At 35.8% G+C, this 27,681-nt stretch overlaps 2 protein-coding genes across 2 annotated transcripts in view; both read left to right on the plus strand.

Moving 5' to 3' along the window:
* Window positions 1-27,681, plus strand: part of LOC101530799 (uncharacterized) — a 315,911-nt gene that overhangs the window by 272,391 nt on the left and 15,839 nt on the right. The window contains 4 exon segments of the mRNA XM_058659130.1: window positions 771-896; window positions 899-993; window positions 4,247-4,320; window positions 10,413-10,484. Coding sequence (XP_058515113.1) covers window positions 771-896; window positions 899-993; window positions 4,247-4,320; window positions 10,413-10,484 — 367 coding nt within the window.
* Window positions 25,894-26,401, plus strand: LOC101517840 (ubiquitin-conjugating enzyme E2 D2-like). The gene has a single exon (XM_036497819.2). The coding sequence runs from the start codon at window positions 25,911-25,913 to the stop codon at window positions 26,361-26,363; it is 453 nt and encodes a 150-aa protein (XP_036353712.2). The 5' UTR covers window positions 25,894-25,910; the 3' UTR covers window positions 26,364-26,401.

The raw sequence follows: 27,681 nt of genomic DNA on the forward strand, positions 1-27,681 counted from the left end.
GATTGGAATTGACCCTAATCCTTCATTTGGGGAAAAAAATAGGTTATGATAGAAATCCAAGAAAAATTATACGGTTAATTAGGTGTGAATATACCCAAAACAGATTATAAATGCATAATAACACACTATCATATTGGCAGAAATAGAATCACTGAATATTTTAATGAAACAAAAAGGCTAAATAGTGAAATAGTCAAATATATAAGATTTCAAATCAGTGGGGGAAATGTGAGTTATTCAAACATAATTTGAAAAAAATAAAACAGTTTGACACTATTGTCAGAACTTTAAAAATATATAAGTATGCCACACTATAAAATATTTTAAAATTGCATGCATATTAGTTATTTTAGTGTAAAATATAACTAAACACCTTTAACACTCAAAGCAGAAAACATAAACTATATCTATGGCTGAATAGCAAAAAAAATGTTTATGTAAATACTACAAAGAAAATTAAAGGGCAAGATACAATGGAGAAAATATTTACAATATATATGACAGGCAAAAGTTTAATATCCTTAATATACAAATTGGTAAACTAAACAAATATGAAGCAAAAAAAGTGATTGGAAGACAGTTAACAAAATAAGAAATACAAGTGGCTACAAACAAAATATAAAGATGTTGCCATTTGTTGTGAGAAAACAAGTTGTGTTCAAGATTTAACAGGTTTTTGGGTTATTGTAAACTTGTGAAAATCTTATGATCATTTAAAGTCTACATTGTTGTATCCAAATTAACATTTATGCCTATGTTTGCTTTTGCAGTTTCTATGTTCAGAAGGGTCTTGATCTCATTTTTCTCTGAGGAAGACCAGTATGTTTGGTCTAGAACTCAGTTTTGTGCAGTGGCATGTACTGAACTGGGCCATGGGATATGCGAGGGATGGCTTTGGAAAAAAGAGAGTCTAGAGGAATCTCCTTTTTTAATTGGAAAAGATACTGGTTTATATTGAAACAATCAACTCTCTACTGGTACTCACACCTCAGTGTAAGTGCTCCAAGAAGGAAAAAGTGTCTGTCATCACCGAGACAGAATAGCCTTTAATCCTTGTGTTAAGTACATTACTGACAAGTAAAGGGATTCTAATAATATGTAATTTCAGGAACTGGCCATTGATGTTACTTTTTGATAACCAAAGACTTTTAGAAAAGGCATTATAATTAATAATTTTAAAACCAAAAAGAAATTGGTTTGTAATCCAGACTCTTTTACTTATTAGCCTCAAGATTGGCAAATTACTTAAACTCTCTGAAACTCATTTTCTTCATTTTCTCTAGCCAAGCAAAAACACTTGCTAAGTATTTTCATCCATCCCTTTTTCTTGTGTGTTGATCCTCTCTTTCTCAGCCAGCTCCATCTCATAGACTTTTACATGTGCTAAAGTATTTCCATTTAAATGAAAGTTGGAGGAATGAGGAAAAGTTCCATGTTTTGTGGGGCAGAAGGAACAAGGCTATGAAGTTGGTTTTGTACATGTTAAATGTAAGGTTCTTTTCAAATTACCCCAGTGGAAAGTGCAAGTCTGGAGCTTGGAAGAAATCTCCAGCTTTTGCCTTAAGTGTTTTTACAGCAAGAATTAACACTGTTCTGTACATCTCCCTCTTGAATGCTCTCCACCCTCTCTTCTATAACCACTACTCCGTTAGAATAACTTTATAAGCTTACCATAAGCCTCCATGTGACTAAATCCTATTGAAAATTTCAAACCTTACTTTGCCTGACTTCTTGTTTTCCTCCTGTATCTCCTACTACTCCTGCTCTGTCACTTTTTCAGGATTGCCCTACTCTCCCAGATTTTTAAATTTAGGTTTCTTAAGGGATCAGTTCTAGAATTCATCTTTTTTCCCAGATTATTTTACTAGTGTCCATGGTTTCAATTACTAGATAGAGGGCACAAATCTTTATATTTGTACATTCAAGAGCTCTTCGAAGATTGCGTATCAATCAGTTTAATTGATAACTCCATTGTGACATTTCAATAGCACTCCTCTATTCAATATGTACAAAATAAAATTCATCATAATTAACATTACAGGGGAAATATCATGATTACAAAATAAAATTCATGATCTTGCTATTCTCAAATGGCGTTTCCTTATTGTGACTTTTATATAAAGTGTTATTCTCAAGCCCTCTACTCTTTAATAGGATAACTATAGGTATCCATATTAAGTCCAGCTGCTATTATTCCTTCTGCTTTTTCTACATTGTCACCACCTCCACTCTACTCCAAACTACCATCATCTTTTGCTTGAACAGTTTCAGTGGCATCTCTTCTGTCTCCACACATTCTACCATTCTCATTCCGGAGAACTTCTTTAAAATGTAAATTTGTTCATATCACAGCTAATTCACCTTATGCAATTTTCCCATCTTCATTTTAGAAGCTAACATAACTTCCCACTACTCCACTACATTAAAAGAATCCTTAATGTGAACACATCTTATGTTATGTACTCTTCTATTTTTAACATTTCAAGTGCATTGGCATTCTTTTACTTTTTCATATGTACTGTGCTCTGTCTTTCCACTGAAATTTTTGTCTATGCCCTTTCGTATTTCTATGACACTGTATTACATCCTCAGCAAGTTAGTTCCTAGTTTTCCTTTAGATTTCTCTTGAATACATCAATGCTTTAGTAAAGCCTTTCCTGCCTGCCCCACCCCCAACCAACTTATCAATTCTCACCAGCTCTCATAGTGTCATATACTTCTCCTTCATGACATTTAGTATTCATATGATATTACATTTTATTTTGTGATTCTAACATTGATATCTTTCTCCACAAAGTACTCTGCCCCCCTACAACCCTTGTCATGCCTCTCTCCCTTTCCGTCACACTCTTATCAATACGTATTCATCTTCACCAGTTCAACAATTTATCCCCAGTACCTGTAATATTGTATGTGCTCAATAGATCTTGGTTGAATTGATGCGCAGATATGATGATTAAATAAGCCAGTATGTAATGTTTCTTTATATAGTGCCTGTCACATAATAAGTATTTAATAAACATTGCTTCCTATCAGTCTTATCATCCCTCTTTTCCTACCAATGTGAAAAAATGTTTTATTTTAAATGTGAAAGTTCTGGGAGAAATTAAAAACTATCAACTAACTTCATATGTATGCCAGCTAATTTATACCTGTCCAAATTAAACAAAAGAAGAGTAAATTCTAGTCACTATGTTTTCATTTCATTAACAATATTTTTCCACAATATTCTTAAAATGAATTAGCTTGATACAAATAGGAAAAAAAACCTTCCAGGGGTGTTTTTAATTATTTTATTTTTGTTAGTAGTTTTTCCAAGTGACCCTTTGTCCTATGTTATTAATTGTGTGAAATTTGGGTTGTTCAATTTAGTCATTGATAGGTTTCTATTTTTATGTAACTTGAATACTTCTAAAATCCATCCATTTGGGAATTACAATGCATGCTACAAACATTACAGTACATCAATAATCTTTTCCAATTTTTTATTTATCCTCAAAGAAATTGTGACTCAAAAAGTGTGACTTGGTAAGCACTGGTAGAATGATAATAAGCAGACCTTAGAGAGCTCTATAAGTAAGTTCGTAGATATTCAATCTTGTGTCACATCATGACACTTTCTCAGAAATTTGATAGACTGCATGTAATGAGAGAGAAAAGTGAGGGGGAGAGAGAGAGAGAGAGAGAGAGAGAGAGAGAGAGAGAGAGAGAGAAAGAGAAAGAGAAATAAGACAAAAAAGCCACAGGCTGGTAAATACCAGATCATATTTCAAATGGTATTCTCTGATGATCATATGCTAATCAACTTCATGCTTAGCAATTTCATTATTTGATAATTTGAAATTGAAAATAATTGTTATTATCATCATTCTATACAAGGCAATTTAACAATTACAAATGCCTTGAATGTTGCTGTACCCGCTATCTTTGCTAGCCTTTGTTGCTATATAGTTTGTCTGCTTTGAATGCCCTAATTATGCTGAAAGCTACTTGCTTATTTGAAGTAACTCTGTATAATCATCAATGTAAAAGATTGACGTCATCTTTGCTGATTTAATCAATGCACAGTCCATTTGCTTTGTGGAAAGCTACTCTAAGGGCATGTTAGCAAACTGCATTTTCTAACAAACAATACAGAAAAAATGTTGTTCATTATCGCCTTGTTCTTCATTTCAAGAAAATAACTACCTGCTAAACCTTTTCCTTACATTCTCTTACGTTTTTTTCCTTTTTCCATCTTTTGTAGGATACCAAGGCAGATGGCTTTATCCATCTACCTGAGTTCCGAATTGACCTGGCTCCTAATAGCAGAAGAAACCAGTAAGTAGTTTCAGATTCTTAAGTTCAGGATCCAAATTAGCACTATATAATAGAAAACTAGTTCAAGGCAGATAATTTTTAATTGTTACGATAGTCACATTTCTGGTACTTTAGAATATAATATGCTGTGTCTGGAGTTCATGGCTAATAGATTTCAAAAGACTGACACAATAATTCCAGTATTTTCACATCAACATACACACATAGTTCATATTTCCTTACTTTATCTATAAATTGTTGAATATATCTGTTTTTTTCCCTTGGGGCAAGGAATTAAAATATTTTTCTTCAAGTCTTTCTCTTCCTAAATATATTACAGTGACTATTATTTTATAATGCTCTCTAAATAATGCTTTGTCCTTCCTGTAGCCTGATTTCTACAATGAAAAAATGTCTATATAAAATAATCAGCAAGCTTAAGAGAAGGAGAATCAATCAGCATCAAGTTGTTCTTTCCTCTTCCCCCGCCCCCCCTTTTTTTACTTAAAAACCACATACGTAAGCTTAGTTCAATCAATTGAGGGCTTACAGAAAAACATGAAATGAATCGAAATAAAATACATGGCTTCTGATTCTGTTCTGGCTAATATTCTAGAATAAATTAGAGCAATTAGGTTATCAATTCTATCAACATTTTAAGAAATTAATTCTATCCAATATCTTAAGGAAAAAAATCACCACCATTGAAATTGCAAAAAGGAAAGAAAGAAGGAAGGAAGGAAAGAAACAAGGAAGGAAGGAAGGAAAGAGGAAGAGAGGAAAGAAGAAAAAAAAGTCAAAGTTGTACAATTAGGATGTACCAGGACCGTAAAACTAAGGTATTAGAGAAATGTCATATACACAACAGACACTAAAAGCATAAGTATCTATAAGTTACTAGATGCTGGACTTCAGTTCTTTGTCGGGTTCTTTCTGCTATGCAACTTTTTATCACAATAACAGGTGAAGTGATATTTGGAAAGTTCTGAATGAGGGAAATAAACTCAAGCAAGTGGATATAAAAATATATTCCATGGGGCTCGGCAGCGTGGCCTGGTGGCTGGGGTCCTCGCCTTGATCCCATGTGGCTGCTGGTTCTGGTCCCGGCGGCTCCGCTTCCTCTCTGTCTCTCCTCCTCTCAGTATGTCTGACTTTGTGATAGAATAAATAAATCTTTAAAAAAAAAAATATTCCATGAAGAAAGTTTAAAGAAAATGATGTGGTTTAGTGGTAGGCAAAGTGATATAATTTTCACATGTAGCATTTTTTTAAAATAGTCTGAAAAGATAGTTGGGGATTGGAGAAGAAAATTGAAAGAATATGTGTTTAAGTTGAAGCAAGAGAGCTTGAACTATCTATAAGATGACCTGTTTGCTATTGTTGTGCCGGGATTTTGCGATCTCCAGAAAATCATCATCAGGAGTCTGAAGTCAATGCAACGCATAAAGGCGGTTCATTCAAAACTAACCTAAGGCTCCCAGCCCAGCAGGACGGGAGGGGGGAGCAGGAGCAGTAGCAGTAGCCCCAGCGGCAAAGGTCCAAAAAAAGAGACTGAGGTTCAACAGCACAGGGTTTTTATACATTTCAGGCCAATTCCATATAATTACACAGTCATGATTGGTCAGTTTATCTTTTAACTTTTTAAAGAAGAGCAAGTTGGCAGGCTTCTATTGGTGGGTTTGAAGCAAGCAACTTTCAAAAAGTACAGACTAATGGGCTATAGAGCAATGCGTCTTATCTAACACCAGGGGCCTCCTTCCTGAGGAGTGCTCTGCCTACGTGACCTGCCAGGTGTCCTGCCAGGTGTCCTGCCTGGAGTTCACACAGCCCCCAGCCAAACAAGTAAGGCAGAAATCACAAAAGCAGAAAACACTTAGGTTCTTCACTATTGAGAAAGAGGATATAACTTCCAACATTTAGTACTTCATAGTGGCTTCAGTATTCAAATAGTAAGTAGAAGCTTTCAAATGTAAGATAGCGTAACATTTTTTTATTGTGGACTTGAAAGTGAGTCTAGACAATGCTTTATCTGTGTGCCAAGTGTTGCCCTTGGAGAGTAGAATTATTCCACACCTGGCATGTGTTGGAGAATACTGATGTATTTACCAGTGCAATACATGAGGGGAGACAATCATCCCTACTTCCATATGGAAGAAAAATATGCTACTCAGGACCAGGTCCTGGACTACTGTGAGCGATTCATTAAATGGAGAAAAGAGTACACTGTCATAGGGATCACATCTCTTAACAACTTAAAATCCATTCATATTGTTAATATACATAGCCTGAAAACATTTCATTCTATGTGCAGGAATAAAAGTTGGTCCCTGCCATCTAGTGGATACCATCAGATTACTTTTTTAGAGCATTTGTTACCTATTACTTTGATTGGGAAAATCAAAGCATTACAGGACTCATTAAATCAATTTTTGTACTGTGCTGCATTATTTTGTTTAGAACTATACCTTTCCTTTTTAAGTATTGTTTCTTACTATGATCACCTCATGGAGACGGAATGAATCTCCATTCACTCATGAAATTGGTTTAAATGTCAAGACATCCCTCATGCAAACCAGGATACTATTAAAATGTTTATTATTTGCATAAAGGGGTTTTCTGGAGAAAGCTAAGCAGGTATCCTAATTCGTTCCAAAAATAGGAACTGAGGCTGAGATTAAAGAGCCAGCAGAACAGAGAGAGGCAAGATGGTAGAGCTTGAAAGCTAACGACAAAGGCTGGCTCTGTGCTCTTGCAGGCTAAGAGTCCGTGTGCCGCATGGCAGCCCATATGCGCGCCAGCTCGTGTTTTTCCGCATCAACTTTTAATCCTGCTCCCTGCTTTGCCAACATTGGAGCCCTGGAAGAAGTTCCTGGTACCTGGTTTCAGAACAGCTTAAAAAAATAATAACTGGCATTTTTATCCAGAATGTCTGAAGTAATTTTTAGCGAAAAATATATGACAGAAATGTATAGAAACCATATGCATCTATTGAAAATATGCTTCAAAGATTCTAGTTTATTTTAATTGGCAATTTATATAAACAATATCCTCATTTCTTTATTGTTGCCTGCAATAACCAAAGCTGAACCAGACTGAGGTCAGGATCCAGGAACTCAGTTTAGGTATCCATGGAGGTGGCAGGAACTCAATTACTTGAGTCATCTCCTGAAGCCTCCCAGTAGTGGAGCCAGGACTCAATTTGGGTCTCCCATGTGGAGAAAGGAGCCCAAATACTGGGCCATCTTTTGCTTTCCCAGGCCATTAGCAGAGAGAGCTAGATTTGAGGTGGAGCCAACTGGAACTGCAACCAACACCCACATGGGATGCCTGCATTGCATACTGCACTTTTACTAACTACGCCACAGTACTGAACCCCTATTCAAACATTTATAAGAATTACTTCTAATTTCCTGAAAACTCAGAAATAGAATAGGATGGTGCACGTTGTGGTAGGCTAAGCTTCTGCCTATGGCACCAACATGCCGTATGAACACTATATGAGTGCCGGATGCTCCACTTTTGATCCAGCTACCTGCTAATGGCCTGGGAAAGCGATGGAGGATGGCCCAAGACCTTGGGACCCTGCACCTACAAGGGAGAACCAAAGAAGCTCCTGAAGCTACTGACTGCCAGCTTCCCACCAGCCAGCTCTAGCTGTTTTGGCCAGCAGATGGAAAATGTCGCTCGCTCTCCTCTGTAACTTAAGTAAAATTAATAAATCTTAAAAAAATAAATAAATAGAAGAGGGAAACCCCACAGAGTTAGGTAAATAAAAAAGGGAAAGTGATTAGTATTTCCTCAACGAGTTTTCCCTCTATAATGGAAAATTAATAACCTAATTTAAATATACAGCAGTTATCTTTGAAATGAGCATTTCAAAGAATTATAAACAGTAACTGATACTTTGAAAACTAATGTGAATTAATGAATTACATATCTGAACTAATAAGAGAAAGCTACAAACTTTTCTGCACATTTCTACCCACTTAAAGCAATACTATGGAAAATGTCTCATCCATCCTTTTTGACTGCAATCAAAACTAGAAACTAAATATGTTAAGCCAAAGTGACAATTTCTACAGCATTATATTCTAAGACCTTTTGAAATTCGCAGCCATTTATCCAACATTTCTGTCTTTAAAAACTAGTGGAAGATTCTGATTGCTAAAATTTTGTGATTAATATTACCTAATTAGAACAGACTCTATGCTAACCACTGTGTACTAATCACTACTCATATACTATTTCGTTTAATACCTTTCATAACCTTGTGGGGAATATTCGGACTTTTACAGATGGGATTGCTGGGCATCTAGATTAATTTGCTCATAGTCAGTCAGCTAGTAATTGATGGAGTCTGAATTTGAGTTCCAGTTTCATTGATTTCAAGGCTTGAGCTATTACATCACATTACGCAGGGACTTCAAAATGTATGTATTCGAGGATGACACTGTGTCATAGTAAATAAAACCACAGCCTGCATTACTGACATCCCATGTAGGTGGCAGTTGGAATCCTGGTGTCTCGTGTGTAGTGTCCATTTAACAAATCTGCATTGAATTGAAAATATTGAATTAACAGGAAATTCACATTATGTTCTGGTTTTTTAAAATCAGTGTCAGCATCCTCCTTCCTTTCTATAGTACTTGCAACTACAGGAAACAAGGCAGTTATAGATTTTAAACACTGCTCTTATATGGAAAAAGGACTCTAGAAAGTGGCTTATAAATATCCACAGGAAAGCCACTCAGAGCTTTAGCTATTAGGGAGATGATCAAAAGCAACACTGTATTTACTTTTTAAAAAAGATTTATTTATTTTTATTGGAAAGTCAGATATACAGAAAGGAGGAGAGACAGAGAGGAAGATTTTACGTCCAATGGTTCACTCCCCAAGCGTCTGCAACGGTCAGTGCTGAGTCAATCCAAAGCCAGGAGCCAGGAGCCTCTTCCAGGTCTCCCACACGGGTGCAGGGTCTCAAGGTTTTGTGCCATCCTCGACTGCTTTCCCAGGCCACAAGCGGGGAGCTGGATGGGAAGCGGGGCTGCCAGGATTAGAACCAGCGCCCATATGGGATCCCGGCGCATTCAAGCCAAGGACTTTGGCCGCTGGGCTATTGCATTGGGCCCTGTATTTACTTTTAAAAATTATATAAGGAGTTATGTATATGTTCAGCTTTTGAGCAGAAATAAATGCAATCTTCAAAAACAACTTGCAGTATTACAAGCTAAAGTCTAGTATATGAATTACATTGAAATAGAAACCCTTTGGAGGTACCTTTCTTATCAAAACTTTAAAAAAAATCTTGGTACTTATTTATTTATGAAAATTTGAACCCATGGAAATTATTCATTGATTATTTGAAGGTCCACATGGAGCATTTGTTAATTCTAATGAAGTTGTAGTGTGTGAATCCCTAGTGTGCAAGTAGAAGGCAAGACACTGAGATTGTGCTCATCTACAATTGTTTATTGATCTCACTCGCGTGAGTTAAGGAAAATAAAATCTTCATAAATACATAATAAATGAAACTATGATTTTTCCACTAGATCACATCTTATATTTGTAGTGAATGATATTTATACTATTCAGTTCCTCTCTCTCCATGATAAGGATGATAGATACCTGCATGACAGATGGAGAGATGAATAGATTTTATAAGCATAGGTACTCCATTTGCCTTTGATAATACAAAAGCCTATAAAGGACAGCAGCCATTTTTACCCATGTGTGCAGATGGCAACTGAAACTGAAAAATACCATCACTTGAAAGAAAATGAGCCTTATTGTTCTGTAGAAATGTAATGCAATTGAAAATTCAGCTATTGTTAAACATCATATTTCATTCCATTCATGCTGACGTTTCATTTTAAAACAAGAGACCTCTTAATCTTCCAATAAATAAGCATGATATTCTCAGAAAATGGATTGCAAATCAAGATCTAATTTATATCTCTGTCCTGTCATTAACATATTCCATTTAGTAAGTCAATCTCTCTGGATTTTAGTTTACTTATATACAAAATAAAGATTGTCCTAGATAGTTGCTATGAAGTGTTTCAATGGTTGTTGAAAAGAAAATTGAATTCTTTGCTTTCTCTTTTTTCCTCTAGCACATTTCAAGCCACTCATGCAAAAGTCAAGAATTTCTATTTTGCTGCTGAGTACTCAGATGAGATGAATTAGTAAGTCATTCCTATACATACATCCATTAATTATGTGGTAATTGAGCATTCGTTATATTACCTGTATGATCCCTTACAGGAAACATACTAGGTCCAAAGAAGATAATGACTTTTAAAAAAAACAGTGTTTCAATGCACCTTAGTGTAGTTGGAAAGACAAAAATTAGCTGAAAGGTAAGCAGTATGCTGGAATGTGGAAAGGAATAACATATTGTAAGTTTAGGCTATGTAGGCAATGTCAATCAGAACTTGAAGTCCTTGTAAATCATGAGCCAAAACTTGAGTTTATTCTAAGAACAAAAATAAGCAACTAACAGCTTCTAACTGGATCAGATTGTTGTGAAAAGATGGTTAGAGTGGGAAGAGTGAAAAATAAGTGTTCATATTTCAAATATCATTGTACAGAAAACCAACACACTTGTGTGTAAGAACTAAGGGACGTTAAGTATCAGGGATGATTATTACACTTCTGGATTGAAGAGCAAAATGATTTTCATTGTGTTGGATGATGTAAGTGTGTCTAGAATTCTGAAAACACAGTCCAAGCTAAAGGACATAGGAATTAGAACACTGAAGGACATTTAATGCCTAAGTAGGCTCTGCAAAGTAGACATAAACAAAATCCAGAGAAGTGGGCAGAATTGCAGTGATACTGTGGCATGATTATTTGATATGCTCCTAGAATTCCACAGCATTTATGACAGTATCTTTAAAAATTTGTGGACCACACTGGGTGATAAGAAAATCAAAGGGCTAATTGCTTGGTATGATATGTTTATGCTGTGTATGTATATATTGTGCTGGATACATGAAAGTGTACAGATATGCTCATGCTAATCTTTTAAAATTCTATAGAAAATGTAATGAAAAGATACACTTATTATGCTACAAATATTTTTTAAATTCACAAATCTTTTAAAAATTCATAATAAATTTGTCAGTGTAACAGCACAGCATGTTGACCTGCTTCCTGCAATACCAGCATATTGAAGAGCTGGCTGCTGCATTTTCAATATAGCTTTCTGCCAATGTACCCAGGAAGGCAGCAGAAGATGGTCCAAGTACTTGGGCCCTTGCCACCCACATGAGACTTAGATGGGGGGGGGCGCGTTTCTGGCTCTTGGTTGTAGTGTGGTCCAGACTCAACTCTCACTGTTACTTGGGGAGTGAGCTAGTAAATGGAAGACCTCTCCCTGTCTCTTCCCCTGGCATTCCATCTTTCAAATAAATAAATCTTTTCTTAAAAAATCGTAAGAATACATGTGATGAAGAGTATACAAGGATTTAAGAATTTTTGCATAAAAATAAATTTGTATTTTAATTCCATATTTCCATGAACATTTTGAAGTTCAAACAGCATGCAGTACTTTGTAATTAAGGACAGAAATACATTACTCTTCATGAATGAAGAGTTGTTCTTATACTTACAACTTATTTACAGATGAGATATTGTGTCTGGTTTCAGAATATTTGTAAGTATTTGTGGATGTAAGTCTATATAAACATATATCATAGTGTAAAGTGTTCTTGTCTAAAATTTTAAGAATCATTTTTAGTTAGTGCTAATATCCATTTTGCTTAGTTTCTCCATTTAAAACTAATGATAACTTTGGACACCTTACTCAACATACTGACTTGGTGTTGACCAGTAAACCATCAGGATGATTTAGAAGGTATTCTAATACCAGTGTCTCGTGTTGCTGAAAAGCTTTAAAGAATTGTTGAAACTAACTGTCTTGATTGAAATAGGTATTGGGCTGTATTTTACAGGCTATCATTGCTTTGTATGATGAATAAATATGTATTATCTGGTTAGATTACATACATTGACTCAAATTTTAAAAACAAATGCAAGAAAATTGACAAGTTGCTTCTTTTTATCTTGATTATTCTGCTCTCAGCTGATTACAGTTGTGTGCCACTAGTTTAAAGCTTGTCATTTTTTGAGTAGATCATGTTTTATTTGTTTTTGTGTTAAGTAAGACATTTTCCTTTTGTAGCAAAACTACTCTATATGATTAATAATACATGATATGTGCATAAAAGAGAGTTTACTCTGTAAGACACTAATTCTAATTAGGGAAACCAAAAGATTTTTTAATATTTTGCAGCACACTGAACAGATTTTAAAGTGTGTTGACTAGCATCATAAATGAGCCATTGACTATAATGGGATTTTATGTTCATGTTTAATTTAAATTAAAATTAAATTAAAACACCTATAATTTCAAAAAGAAAATTGCTTACTTACATTTGTATTCAAAATGCCAGAAGGAAGGGTTTTTCTTCCCTTAGTGAGTTTATATAGCCTATTCTCAATTTTAATTATGTTGAATTTAATCTTGTCACAATGCTACTGTCTATAATTTATGCCTCTGAGACCAAAGCACAACAGCATTCTTACTGTCTAGAGCAAAAAATAATTTCTTTCTTGACAGCAGCAAAGTAATAACTTGTTAGAAAAAGAAAATAAAATTCTGACAATATCAAAAAGGCTATGTGAATATTCCCAGAAAAGGGCATAATGATAAGTGTAGTTATGAACCTCCTGGAAAAAATATTGAAGGGCACGCTGACATGGAAACAATAAACGTGTTCTATTCTATCAAGAAGAAAAGTGGAAAGACTGTTTAGCATCTGGGAGAAAACGAGAATTAAAGGTAGAATGGTGTTGTTTTCCATATGGGAAAAGGCATGAATACGTTCACAAGCTAACAAGAAGGAAATAGCAAAGAGGAAGACCCAGTGATAAAGGATGCGGTTGAAAAAGTAAAGTGGTACAAAAGGTAAAGAGATCGAGATCAGCACACATATGAGTAATTAGCTTTTTAGAAGGAGTGCAAGAACTGTGGATTGATGTTAGGATGCAGGCAAGTTTGCAGAAGGGGTAGGAGCTAACAGTGAGCATTTTCGTTGGTCTCTTTAATATTCTTCATGTGCAAGGAGGCAAGGTGCTCCAAAGACTTAAATATATTAAAGGCTTTAAAATGATAGGTATAAAAATTAAAATGTGTCACTGCATGCAGTTTGAATAAGAGAACTACTAATCCTGAGACATTTGCTATTGGCAATAAATAATGTAGTATGAGCAGTTCCAAGTAAAAGCAGTTTAGCCGACATTATCCATTCATTCTATCTAATCTTCAGTGGGCAAACAGGCTAAGAGAATGCATTCTTTCTTCAGCAAGGCAGTAGTGAAATTATGATCAATTCAAGAAATCTTAATGGATGTTTTGTTCTCACAATCAAAAATCATTTTTTTCTAGTTGAAGGAACATTAGAATTATTATGATAAATTTTTATTCATTGAATTTGAAATATTCAAGTTTTGAAATACAAAACAAGAATCTAAAATTCTTCTTAACCCTTTTACAGGAATTTTATATAATTTAAAAGTTGATCACATCTCAGTTAAAAATAGGTAGCTGTAAGTCTATATCATTTTTCTCTGAAAAAAAGTCCTGTTAGTAGTATTCATTGAGCAAGTGAAAGAAGAGCATTACAGAGTTGTTTCAATTAAAATAAATCTTCATCTACAAAGAAATATCATAATTGATTTTATGTACACAATTGGAAAATGAAAATTAAATAATTAAAAACTGATTTGTTACATTTTACATTTTGAAAGTGGAATAGAATAATTTGAAAACAGTAGTAATTGATGAACAAAGCTACACTGAGTTTCAAAGTTCATCACCAAACTGACAGCAAAATAATACAGTTGCTTTGGACTAAGCTCTCATATAATAAAAATAATAATAGTAAAAGGCTATTAAGAACTAAAGATGCAAATTTTTAACAATTAGACTAATAAAAAGAAAATGATTATAAAACAAGCTGTGTCTAACTTTAAAATCAAACCATAATCAATTATTTTCACCTAAAGAAAATATAATATGTATTCAGATATGACTATTAATTATTATGCTCCTCTTCATTTTAATAGATGTGAAATTTGAAACTAGATTAGCATATACTCTATATATGGCAATCCCTATTAGAATACTTAAGCTCTGTATAACTTTGTTTCATGTATACAATTTTAGTAAAATGGTGCACAATTTTTAATCCTGCTATTTACATAGAAAAAAGATTCAAACATGTGGAGAACTAGGTAGTCATGTTTACTTGGTAGGACATCTGAAACAAGTTATATATATAACAAATTTAAGTGGATATTAGATGAAAAGAGAATTAAATCATTTCAAATTATCAAATCAGTACAACTACTTGATTTCTGAGTAGCATTACTAACAAAGGCTTAACAACTGTAGCAGTCACAATTGATTTTAAGAATTGATTTATTTGGCTATACAAAACCGTCATAGAAAGTCTGCATGCTTTTTTCTCTTCGAAAAGTCAATGATAATTTTCTTCTCAGTAAGACAGAAAGTAGGTTGGAAGCTTCAGGGTCAAGCTGCTGTCCCCTTTGAATGAAGTTTATTTAATCACTGGGGTCTACTAAGCTAAAAATTCTCCTTATAGACTTGCAATAACAAGAAAATGGATCAAAACTTAATCTTCTTTGATTTTTTGGTTATTAATACATGATAAAAAAAAACCCTGGCACTAAAGGAAAAACTGGACATGATAAAATAAGATAAAAAATTAAAGCTCTTATATCACCTATTATCTAGAATAAAATAAACTGCCAAAGTCAAAGAAAAACAGCATCTTGAGAAATAAGACCACAGAATAATTAGAGTCGATGTTATTTTAAATAAAAGCATGAAGGCATACTCTCATAATCATAAAATAATTCATGTTTTATAATTGAATGACGCTTAGGATGCTCTGCCTCAGTTCTTGCAATCAGAAATATTTATGTTTGTCTCTGTCAATATACTGTTCGATTTATTTAAACATCACAATTGATAATGGATTAACATAAAATCATTACAAAAGAATCAATCACACAAGAAACCACTTTAATACATTAGTTGTTGACCCATCTGATACTAAGTTTAATTTAAAAAATAGAATTATAGGTGCATGTAGACATAGCTTTGGTTGCTTGATTTTGTTTAGCAGTTAATTAAATCACTTTCATAGCATACACTTTTCATGATCTTTGTGGCGATTTCTCACATTTATATAGAGAGAGTTCCCTCCAGGCATTGTACATTTGGGTCCACTTATTTCAAGATGTGAAAGATCTCGGTTGGATTTGATCGTTTTTCTCTTCAGTAAGAATCATATTTTACTGTTTATTTGTGTATAATGTCATTTTTTACTTATGGCTAGCAATTATGAATTTGACTTTCAGGGAAATGTCTACTCAAATCTTTGCCCAGTTATTCACTGGGTTATATGAATTACTTTGTTGTTATTGATACATTCTTTATGCATGATTAGATTAAAAGTAAATGATAGGCTGGATCATGATAAAACAAATTAAAAGGAACATTTAAAAATCAAGTTGTCATAAGTAGTAAATTCAACAAGACACAATAGTCCGAAACCTTTAAGTATTTAAAAAACAAAATTTCAAAATGTACAATATGCACATTTCTTTACATATGTACACAGAATTTTTACCAAAATCACAATATGGTATGCAATAAAACAAATCTCACAGAATTTTTAAAAATCAAATCATATGACAGTTTTCTGTAAAAACAATGAAAATAATTTTTTAAAAATAGCAGAAAAATATTTGGAAAAATTGTCAAATATTTCAAAACTAAATAAGTTATAAGTTACCCTTAGACCAAAGAAGAAAAAGCAAAATTATGAAAGTGTTTGAATGGAATGAAATAAAAATATATAAAAATTTATGGGCCTGGCGCAATGGCATAGTGGTTAAGGTCCTCGCCTTGCACAGACCAGGAACCCATATGGGCCCCAGTTCTAATCCCGGCAGCCCCGCTTCCCATCCAGCTCCCTGCTTGTGGTCTGGGAAAGCAGTGGAGGACAGCCCAAAGCTTTGGGACCCTGCACCCGCGTGGGAGACCCGGAAGAGGCTCCTGGCTTTGAATTGGCTCAGCTCCGGCCATTGCGGCCGCTTGGGGAGTGAATCCTTGGGCAGAAGATCTTCCTCTCTGTCTCTCCTCTCTGTATATCCGCCTTTCCAATAAAAATAAAAAATAAATCTTGAAAAAAATTATGTGATACCATTAGAGAAGTACTTTGGTCAAACTATGAATTTCTATTAGAAAAGAAGGAAAGTCTAATCAACTCTTAGTTTCCACCATTGAGAGAGAGACAGAAAGAGGAAGTAAAAAATTAAATACGAAAAGGAAATAATAAGCAGCAGGTGAAAAATAAATGAAGTATATACCCAAATAGAAGCAAAAACAATTAATAAATTTAAAACTTGGTTCTCTAAAAAAGATCAATAAACGTGGCTAGTGAAAAAAAAGTGAGGGCGCATATTAACACCATCAGAAATTAATACCACCACATATTCTAAAAATGTTTAAATTATAATTATGATATATTTAACACTATAAGATAACAGAATTAAAGACTAATTGAAATATAAAAACTGTAAAAGCTCTTTTAAAAACCAGTGGAAATTCTGAATAACCCTAAAACTATTAGACAGCTGGAATTTGCAGGGGAGAAAAAAAAGCATTACAGCAATAATTTCCAGATTTAAGTGGCTTCTCTGGTTTCTTCTTCTAAACATTTACCTAATATCCATTTTAAAGAAACTTTCAAAAAATTTATGAGGCTAACATTGCCTTGATGCCAAAATCAGATCCAGATATTACAGCTGAACAACAGAGCACTCTGCCACATGAACAGAGATGCCAAAAATCTTTTTTATTATTAATTTAAGTTTACAAAACACAATTATGAGATAGTATACAATGAGTGGATACTATTTCCTCTGTTAACACTTTGTATTCGTATGCTTGTCAAATAAACAATACTCACTTCCCCCTTTTTTAATCCAAAATATTTTTATCTCCCTATTTTCCCAGTCCTTCATAATCAACATTTTGTGTTAATAATGATTTTTGTCATTTTAGCTCCAACAAATAAAAGAGAACATGTGAGATTTGTATATGACTGACTTATTTCACCAAACCTAATGCCTTCCATTTGTCTGCATCTTTCCATCTTTCTGCAAATAGCAAGCTATCAGTCTTTTTTATAGCTGAGTAATATTCCATTGCCTTTAAAATGTGTACACATCACATTTTCTTTTTTCCATGCATCTGATAATGGGCCTCTTGTTTGATTTTGGTTATTGTGAACTGCACTGCTATAACATGGTGGTTCAGAGATCTTTTTGATAAAATAACTTCTTGTCTTTTAGATATATACCCATGAGTTGGATTGCTGAATTCTATAGCAGGTTCATTTCTAGTTTTTCTTAAAAAAAGAATCCTCCATACTGTCTTCCGCATTGACTGCATTAATTTAAATCCCATCAACTATGCAGTAAAGTTTCACATTTTTATACATAGCAGCATTTGTTACTCTTTGTCATCTGACAGTGGCGGTAATATCAATTTGTGGTCTTGATTTGCATTCCCCCAATGACTAATGATATTGAGTACTTTTTCATATATTTTTACCCATTTACAATCATTGATACGTGCCTATTCAAGTAATTGGTCCATTTATTAACTGGATTGTTTGTGATTTTTGTTGTTGTTGAGTTTTTTCAGTTGATAATATATTTCGAATACTATTCTTTTGTCATGTAAGTAGCTGGAAAATATTGTTTCCAATTCTATCAGATGTCTCTTCACTCTATTGATTATTTTTAATTTGCTGCGCAAAAGCCTCTGAGCTTGACATAGTCTCATTTTTCTAGTGTTGCTTCTGTTGCTAACTTTTGGAGTATTATCAAAGAAGTCATCACCTATACCAATATCTTCAAGTGGTTCCCCTATGTTTTATTCTAGCAGTTTCACTGTTTCAGGTATTTCATTTAAGTCCATTATCCATTTTGTGTTGATTTTGCATGTGGTGAGGCGTGGGGTTAGGCTTAACTAATTTCATTCTGCTATGTATAAGATTCATTTATTTAAAAGGCTATGCTTTCAGCAGTGTATGCTCTTGACACCTTTGTCAAAAAAGCAGTTGCCTATTATATAGGTAGATTAATTTCTGGGTTTTCAATTTGCTACCATTTATGATCATAGAAATCAAAGCTCTTAATGAAATTGTACCAAATTTAATTCATGAATATGAATATAAGCAGTAATATATCATGATCAACTAGAATATTGGATGGATATTTAAAAAATCAATGAGAATGGTAACAGCAAGATGGTGAAATAGGAACCTTCAAGGTCTTACTCTGCAACAAATATCCTGATTTACTAATAATACATGAACCTTTGTTCAAAAACTGAGAGATTAACTGAGAAATTACATTACCCAGATCAATGCAAAACTGAAAACCAATTCAAGTGAAATGGTAAAAGAAATCACAAAACTTTGCATGTATGTTCATGTCCCTGCCCTATTCCACCTATTGTGGCACAACTAGAAAAACACATTTTACTCATGGAATGCTCTCTCAGTTGAAAAAAAAAAAGAGTAAATCATGCATTTAGCATACTTTTTACTCTTAGAGCCTCCCAAGGGATTGGAATTGGTTGTGCCTGACAAGGGCATTGGTGTACATTAGCAGCCCTTATTTGCAAGCTACGTAAGCATCACAAAACCCACAATACACAGCACATTAAAGTTACAGTTACACAGCAGCAGAAGGAGTGGTAAAACAGACTCTGGGCTTCTGAGAAAAATCATTAACAAGTTGCTTAGAGACTCTGAGAGCACTAATATGTTAGAATGTATATATATATATATATATATATATATATATATATATATATATATATCTGCAGGAAATATCAGAGAAGATGTATCTACAGGAAAGGTAGGAGAAGGCTTGGACTCTCTAGTACCCTGTGAAGATTACTTTGTTTTTCACATGTCCAAGTGGAAACACATAAATCAATGCATGCAAATAAATAAGGAAACATGGCACAAATAGAAAAACTAAATACCAGAAATTGATACCACAAAACACATATCTAAGGTCTGCCTGACAAATAATTTAAAATAATGTTTATATATTACTAAATGAGATAACCAACGATGCAAAACTAAATAAAACGAAGAAAATTATGCATTAACAAAATGACTATGCCAAAAAGAGTTGGAAAGCATGAAAATGGATGAAGCAGAATTTCTGGAATTGAAGCATACAAAAAGTGAACTGAAAAATTCAATATAAAGGTTCAACAGAAGAGATTCAAGGAAGAAAAAAATATCAGCGAATTTCAAGGTGGATTAGTAGAGAAAATGTCAGAGAAGCAAGTGAAAAAATAATGAAGAAAAGCGAGGAGTCCAAGGAATATCTAAAAATTATCAATCAGATCAATATATTCATTATTGGAGCCTTAAAGGAAACTAGAAAAAGAAAGGGGATGAAAGCATATTTGGAAAAGTAACAACTGAAAACATTCCAAATATGAGGGATAGGAAGCAAATAGACATATAGAATTCAGAAGTCTTAATAACTACAACAAGGGAAGAAATAGACATAGAATCAAGAAGTCACACTAACTACAACAAAGATAAATCAAAAGAGACATTCATGCAGAAATATACTCAATCAAAGTGTCAAGAAGCAAACCAACGGAAGAATTATGCAGCAAGAGAGAAGTGATTCCTCACTAACAAAGAACCTTCTATAACTTTGGCAGGGGATTTCTCAGCAGAAACCATGGTGGCCAAAAGGGAGTAGAATGATATCTTTAAAGTGCTGGTAAATCTTATGAACCGAGAGTTCTGTATGTGACAAGTCTATCCTTCAAAACTGAAGAAGAAACGGACACTTTGCCCAGATAGACAAAAGCTGACAAAGCTTATTCCCACAATTAATACTAAAAAGTAGTCCTTTAAATTGAGAGAACGTGACATTGGGCACTTATCATAAGCCCACAAGAAAATGCATTGTTAGGGCCCAGCACGGTAGCCGGGCAGCTAAAGTCCTCACCTTGCGTGTGCCAGGATTCCATATGGGTGCCAGTTCTAATCCCATCAGCCCTGCTTCCCATCCAGCTCCCTGTTTGTGGCCTGGGAAAGCAGTTGAGGAAAGCCCAAAGCCTTGGGACCCTGCACCTGTGTGGGAGACTGAGAAGAGGCTCCAGGCTTCAGGTTTTGGATTGGCACAGCTTCGGCTATTGCAGCCACTTGGGGAGTGAATCATCGGAGAGAAGATCTTCCTCTCTGTCTCTCCTCCTCTTTGTATATCTGACTTTCCAATAAAAATAAATCTTTAAAAAAATGTAAAGTTAAACAAAGGTAAAGGTAAATACAGGGATAAATATAGCAATCGATATTAACGTAGTTTGGGGGCAAAGCTCACTTTGCATTCTACAGATTTTAAATGACAAAAATTTTAAAACCATAAATGTGTAATACATGAAGATGTCATGTATGGCATCCATAACAAAGAGATTAGCATGAATCTGTATAGGAAAAGAGCTTTGGTATGTGCTGAAAATTAAGTTGCTATAAATTTTTTTTTAAGATTTATTTTATTTTTATTACAAAGTCAGATATACTGAGAGGAGGAGAGATAGAGAGGAAGTGGACCTGCCGGGATTAGAACCAGCAGCCATATGGGATCAAGGCAAGTACCAGGACCTTAGCCACTAGGCCACGCTGCCAAGCCCAGTTGCTATAAATTTAAAATAGAATGTCATACCATTAAGGTGTTATATGCAATTGCAATGATAGTTATGAAGAAAATGTCTACAGAATATTTGCACAGTGAAATGAGTAGTAGCAGTCATATCACAACAACAACAACAACAACAACAAAACCACAAAACTACAAAGGAAGGAAGTAGAAGAAAGGCAGAGAAGAAGAGAAGCTAGGAGATATAGAAGAAACAATTGAAAAATACCAATACTAAATGTTCCCATAGAAATAACTGCTGTAAATGAAAATGGATTAAAATCAGGTTGGTTGAATAGATTTTTAAAACCTGATATAGTTATATTCTGTCGATAATAAGCTTATTATAATATAAGGACACACACAAGCAGAAATGAAATAAGTATCCCATGTAAATGGTGACTAAATAAGAGCAGAACTAGCCACACTTCTGTTGGACAAGACGGATTTTGTAAAAGAGACAAAGGACATTATGTCAGGATGAATGGGCCAATTCACAATGATATGATAAATGTAAATGTAGGCATATCATATTAATACATTTAGAAAGGAACAAGTATAGACATCTCAACAGATGCAGAAAATATAACAAAAATATTTATGCTAATGACATACTAGGAATTTTAAAAACTTCTCTAATTTGATAAATTGCACCAATAGACAAAATACATTTTACATCATACTGAATTTTGAAATACTGAATTATTTCACCCTAAGCTCAAGATAGCAGTGGGGGTGTTCATCCTTATCACTTACATTCAGTATTGGACTTAGAGTTTTATCTTGTGCAATCAGGAAAGAAAAACTGATACAGATTGAAAAGGAAGAAGTAAAATTTTCCTTCATTTGCAGATGTTATGCTCCTCTATTTGGAAACACTGTTAAAATCTACATGAAATCTGCTATAATTAATGAGTTTAGCTAGATTTAAAGTGAGTTTGGCTAGATTTGAAATCAGTTTGCAATACAATAAAATATCCTTGAACTCAAGATTCTCTGTAGAAAGAGAAAATTCTAATCTGCACTGCCATTTGAGTTATTTTTAGCTTAGATCAGTGATTGTCAGTGTGGTCCTCAGGCCAGCAGCACAGTATCACCTTGAACTTAATACAAACACAGATGAAGGTACCTCCATCCTAGACTTAGTTTTATACTCTGGCAGTGGGGATCGGGTGCAGCAATATGAACTTCAGCAAGCGCTCCAGAAGATGTGATACAAGCTGAAATTTGAGAAACACTGCTTTAGATATAAATATGTCATTGAATTGATAGTGAATTTTTATGACTTCTTGACAAAAAAACAGAAGTATTTTTGTCGACTTCTGCCAAGGAGAGACAGACAAATCAGCAGGGGAAACTTAAAAATCAAGTGCTGGGATGTAATTTTTTTTCTTAGATACTTAAACAGAACACTTCAGCTACACAGAGTGATACAATATTAAGAACAGTTGATAGATACTAATCTATTTTATCTCTCATATTGATAACCTGGATAATATAAGTTGTGAATGGTGATTGGTTAGAGTGAACTATGAAGGAGATTAAAGGGAGCCAGCTTGGCATTTGACAGAATTTGCCCTTCTCATTGGAATGAGGCTTTTTTGGAAATTAAATATGTGTTGCACTAGTCTATTACATTGAAAATATGCTTGTATCATTTTTACTCCTAAAAGTCTGACAGCTCATTATCAATAATGAAAGTGTAATAGTGAGCATACCTGACAAAAATAACATGCCTTTATTACTAAACTGCATGGGAAACATGAAATTGCATCAGATAAAGTTAAAATAGCTTTGAACTGACATCTAGGCCTTGTCAAATGAAGATTATCACAATGTATTTCTGTAATACTACTTTCTGAGTATTTGTGGTTTAGTATCTTGTATCATAATATTTCTGACTTAAATATTAGCTTAGGTTGAAAAATTAGAATCAAAACCCTGTTTTATATCTGTATATAAATTATATCACACACCCTTTAATGAATTCATACAGTCATCGAGAAAATATTAGGGACTCAATATGTACTAGGGAATAAGAGAACAATAATGATGAAGGCTAATTGTCTCATAAAAGAGCTATCAGATTGGCTAAGAGGATGAATTTTAGATAATAACAACGTAGTATGGTACATGCAATTATAGAGGCACAGAGAAAATTCTGTATAGTACAACAAAGTGAATTTTCAATCTCCTTAGGGGAACTTACTAGGACAGTCTTGAAACATAGAATTCAACCTGCAGGTGTTGGAGAGCTACTGAAAACAAGTACAGGCTGTGACAAGAATTGAGTCATCTGCAGAAATCATTCTACAAGATAACACTGAAAATGGATTTGAAAGTGGCAAGAATGGCAGCACCAGCACTCAGTAAAAGCTTATTATTGGCGTCTATTGACAAGAATTTGCATCCTAAAATGATTCTAGTTACAACTGGGGATGGCATGCACATAGATGAAAAAGGCATATTCCCCACAATTTCATCACAGAGAGGATGTGAGGATCATGAGCAACTTGCAGAAGATTAGATCCTATTGGTAGCCTACCCCGTCAAGAAGATTCATGTTAATGGTGTCTGATCTTGAAAACTAATTTTCAAATGAGGGAAAACAAGATAACTTGGAAGTTTATCTTAAATTTTTGTGGTGTTATGAATGCTTCCTCCATAAAGAGCTGGTCCCGGTTTTCCTTTTGAATCTTCTAACAAAATGTTGTTGTAAATGAAGGTTTTTAAATTTGATATTCATCAGTCACATATGTAACTTAATTTGTCCAGAAGCACGCGTGTTGTGTATAGGCACACACACACATACACCTCATGGGTTTCTTTAATACCACATAATACAGAAACATGGAAATGCTCCTTCCAAAGAGTTAGACATTTTTTCTTACTAGAAGGCCCACAGACAACTAACTGCATTTCCCTACTTTTAAAGTACTATCAAAAAAATTTGCCTTCATAAGTTAATTGAATAAGAATATTAGATAACTAGTTTTGTAGCAAGAGTTTTTCTTTTTTAAAAAAAAAAAAAGATGCATTTATTTTTACTGGAAAGGCAGATATGCAGAGAGGAGAGACAAAGAGGAACATTTTCCATCTGATGACTCACTCTCCAAGCCGCCACAATGGCTGGAGCTGAGCCCATCTGAGGCCAGGAAACTTTTCCAGGTCTCCCACGCAGGTGCAGAGTCCCAAAGCTTTGGGCCATCCTCAACTGCTTTCCCAGACCACAAGCAGGGAGCTGGATGGGAAGTGGAGCTGCTGGGATTAGAATCAATGTCCTAGGCTCGGCAGCTTGGCCTAGTGACTAAGGTCCTCGCCTTGATCCCATATAACCACTGGTTCTAATCCCTGCAGCTCCACTTCCTCTCTATCTCTCCTCCTCTCAGTATATCTGACTTTGTAATAAAAATAAAATAAATCTTTAAAAAAAATTTATTCATCTTAAAAAAAAAAAAAAAGAATCAGTGTCCTTTTGGGATCCCGGTGCGTTCAAGGCACTAGTCGCTAGGCTACCGTGCTGGATCCAGCAACAACTTTTTAGAATTGATGATTATCTGGTATCTTATAAACTGAGAATTACCATAAATGATATAATTTGTTAACAAAATCCACTGAGTTGTTGCCTAAATCGTGCAAAGGACTGATACAGCAAGTAGATTGATTTGTTTGACGTTTCCAAGCAAATAAAGAGGGATTAATGGGTATTAGTATCTATTTTGGAATGCTGCAAATTAAAAGAAATTCTGTTCTGCAACTACAAGTGTTGTTGGAAGCATTGGTTACAAACAAAAAGGGCTACTTTTATAAAGAACCATAGGTAAAGTGTGTGTGTGTGTGTGTGTGTGTGTGTGTGTGTACACCACGTGTGTAACTGGTTCGCTTCTCTTCCTCCCTCCCATTCGTCCTATTATATCCTGTCAAGAGTTCTTCCTCAATTAAAGCGAGTTTATCCTAAACCGAATGTTTTAAGGTTTTTAATCTTTACAGAGAATACTTTTACTGAAACGTTACCAAAGTTACTTTTAAAGTACTGCGCCGGTATTAACTTTACTAATGATCACTAAAGATGAGGGGAGGGACACAGAAGAGATTCGGGGGGGGGGCAACTCAATGGGGGTAAAATGCTTACAGGAGGTTATTACGTGAGGGTTAACTACGTGAGGATGACTACGTCATTGACGCGAGCTCTGTTCAGGTAACTGCGGGCCAAGACGGTGCCCTCCCCGTGCCGGAGCGCCCTCAGCCCCGCCCCTCGCGCCTGCTCCCCACCGGCGCCGCCCCCTGCGACCCGCCCTCGGGTGATGGTGCGCACGGCTTAGTCAGCGCGGCCTCTATGACTTCACAGCACATCCCTGCCGGTCCCTGCGCTCACGCTGCCAGACCGGTGAGCGGCCGGGACCAGCTCGCCAGGCCTGGAGCAGAGGCAACGGGAGGCTGCGGAACCCCAGCTGTGAATTCCCGGGATAGCCTGGTATCCGGAGACCAGCTCTTGGCTTCCGGCCAGCGCGGCGGCGGCTAGTGCCGCCGCCGCTGCTGCCACCAGCCACAGTTGTCCCGAAATCCATCAGGTGCAGTGGAATACCCGATGCCTCCGTCTTTAACCCTTCCCTGGGGCCCTCCCCACCCCGGTCAACCTCCTTTGAACGTCCCCAGGGAACCTTGCTGGGGATCTCAGCCCATACACCTGCCTGCCCCATAGCTCGCGGACCCTCCCATCCCAGATCCCAGCTTTCTGCCTTTTTTCAGGCCGGGGATCCCGCGCTTAGATGCTGAGGATGGCGCTAAAACGCATCCAGAAGGAGCTGCTTGATTTGACCCGAGACCCTCCGGCTCAGTGCTCGGCGGGCCCGGTGGCTGATGACATCTTCGACTGGCAAGCTACCATCATGGGGCCAGACGACAGCCCCTACCAGGGAGGCGTGTTCTTCCTGACGATCCAGTTTCCTTCGGATTATCCTTTCAAGCCACCTAAGGTGGCATTTACTACTCGAATTTACCACCCAAATATCAACCGGAATGGAACCATTTGTCTGGACATCCTTAGGTCCGAGTGGTCGCCAGCATTGACCATTTCTAAAGTATTACTTTCCATCTGCTCAATGCTGTGCGACCCCAACCCAGACGATCCTCTGGTTCCAGAAATTGCTAAAATCTATCGGAAGGATAGGAGAAAGTATGAGCGAATTGCTCGAGAATGGACACAGAAATACGCCATGTGATTGCAAAATAAACTTCTGTTACCTGATAATAAAAGCAAGTGAAGTGGTCATTCAAACAATTGTTTTTCTTTTCATTATTTTATGCGGCGACGTTTCCCCATCCATCTAGTCACTTTGTACAACTTTAGTTGCAGCGTGTGTAGAGGAGGTGGAAGTTGGGGCGGGGGGGGGGGGGGATGGAAGGGATTACAGGCACAATGAAGTCTAAGGCAAAAACACAAGTTTTAATCCGGCGTTCACTAAAGCATTTATTGATTGGAGATTGGAAATCAAAGCAAGAAAAATGCGTTCGTGGCTTTACAATGAGGGGAGCAGTTCCACAGAGCATTGGGAAAGATTTTAATGCAGAACCCTGCACATTTTGTTGGGGAAGCCTGGGTGCAGATTATAAAGCAATTTAAGGGTTATTTTATTATACTGAAGAACCTGCGTCCTCAGTTTGGTTTTTGATCAAAATTTATATTAACCCATACACACTATTTTGACATCTGGACTTAACTGATCAAAAATGAAATGGGTTAGCGATTGTAACCAAATAAAATATATTTTGTCCCCAGCTTTCAACATTTCCAGCCCCGCCAACTCCCACCATTTTGCCCACTCTTGTCTGCCATCATTTAGCTTGGATGTGTCTTCTCAGGACATGTCTACTAGTTGAAAGTCTGCATGCTTTCCAATGTCCAGGGCACCACAGGCAGCCTGAGATTCACTGTTGCCAGTTCCCCTTGCCCCCGAAGTTCCAAGATGAAGATGGTGAGCAGACCAGGTAGGCATCATAGCCACACACTGACTGTTCCATGGGCACACAACCCCAAGCCTAGGAATCCTCCAGCCCTAAAGGAAAGTTTCTAGCAAGCCTGCCCAAACTCTAGTTGTTAGTCTGGTCAGGAAATACAAAAAAATCTACTGTCTGCCCCTAAGGGACTTTTATCTTCCAAGACTGCTTGCTATAGAACCATGTCTCAATAAAGCTGTTTTAACAATTAAAAAGTAGAGACTTATGTTGTGGAACAGGGATCTAAGTCACCACCTGGGGGAGTGACATATCAGAGCATTGGTTCCAGTCTTAGCTGCTCCACTTCTGATGCAGCTTCCTGCTAATGTGGCTGCAAAAGCAATGGATGATGGCCCAAATACTTGGGCTCCTGCCACCCATGTTGGACACCCTGATGGAGTTGTGGTTATTTAAGGAGTCTTAAGAGTGGTAAACATTTTTTTTCTCTCTGTCTCTCTCCTTCCGTCTTCCTATCACTCTCTCTCCCTCTATCTTTCTCTATCATCCTTTCAAATAAAGTAATAAATGCTGGGTCTGGCATGA

This window comes from Ochotona princeps, chromosome X (genome assembly GCF_030435755.1).
Source record: "Ochotona princeps isolate mOchPri1 chromosome X, mOchPri1.hap1, whole genome shotgun sequence".
NCBI lineage: Eukaryota > Metazoa > Chordata > Mammalia > Lagomorpha > Ochotonidae > Ochotona > Ochotona princeps.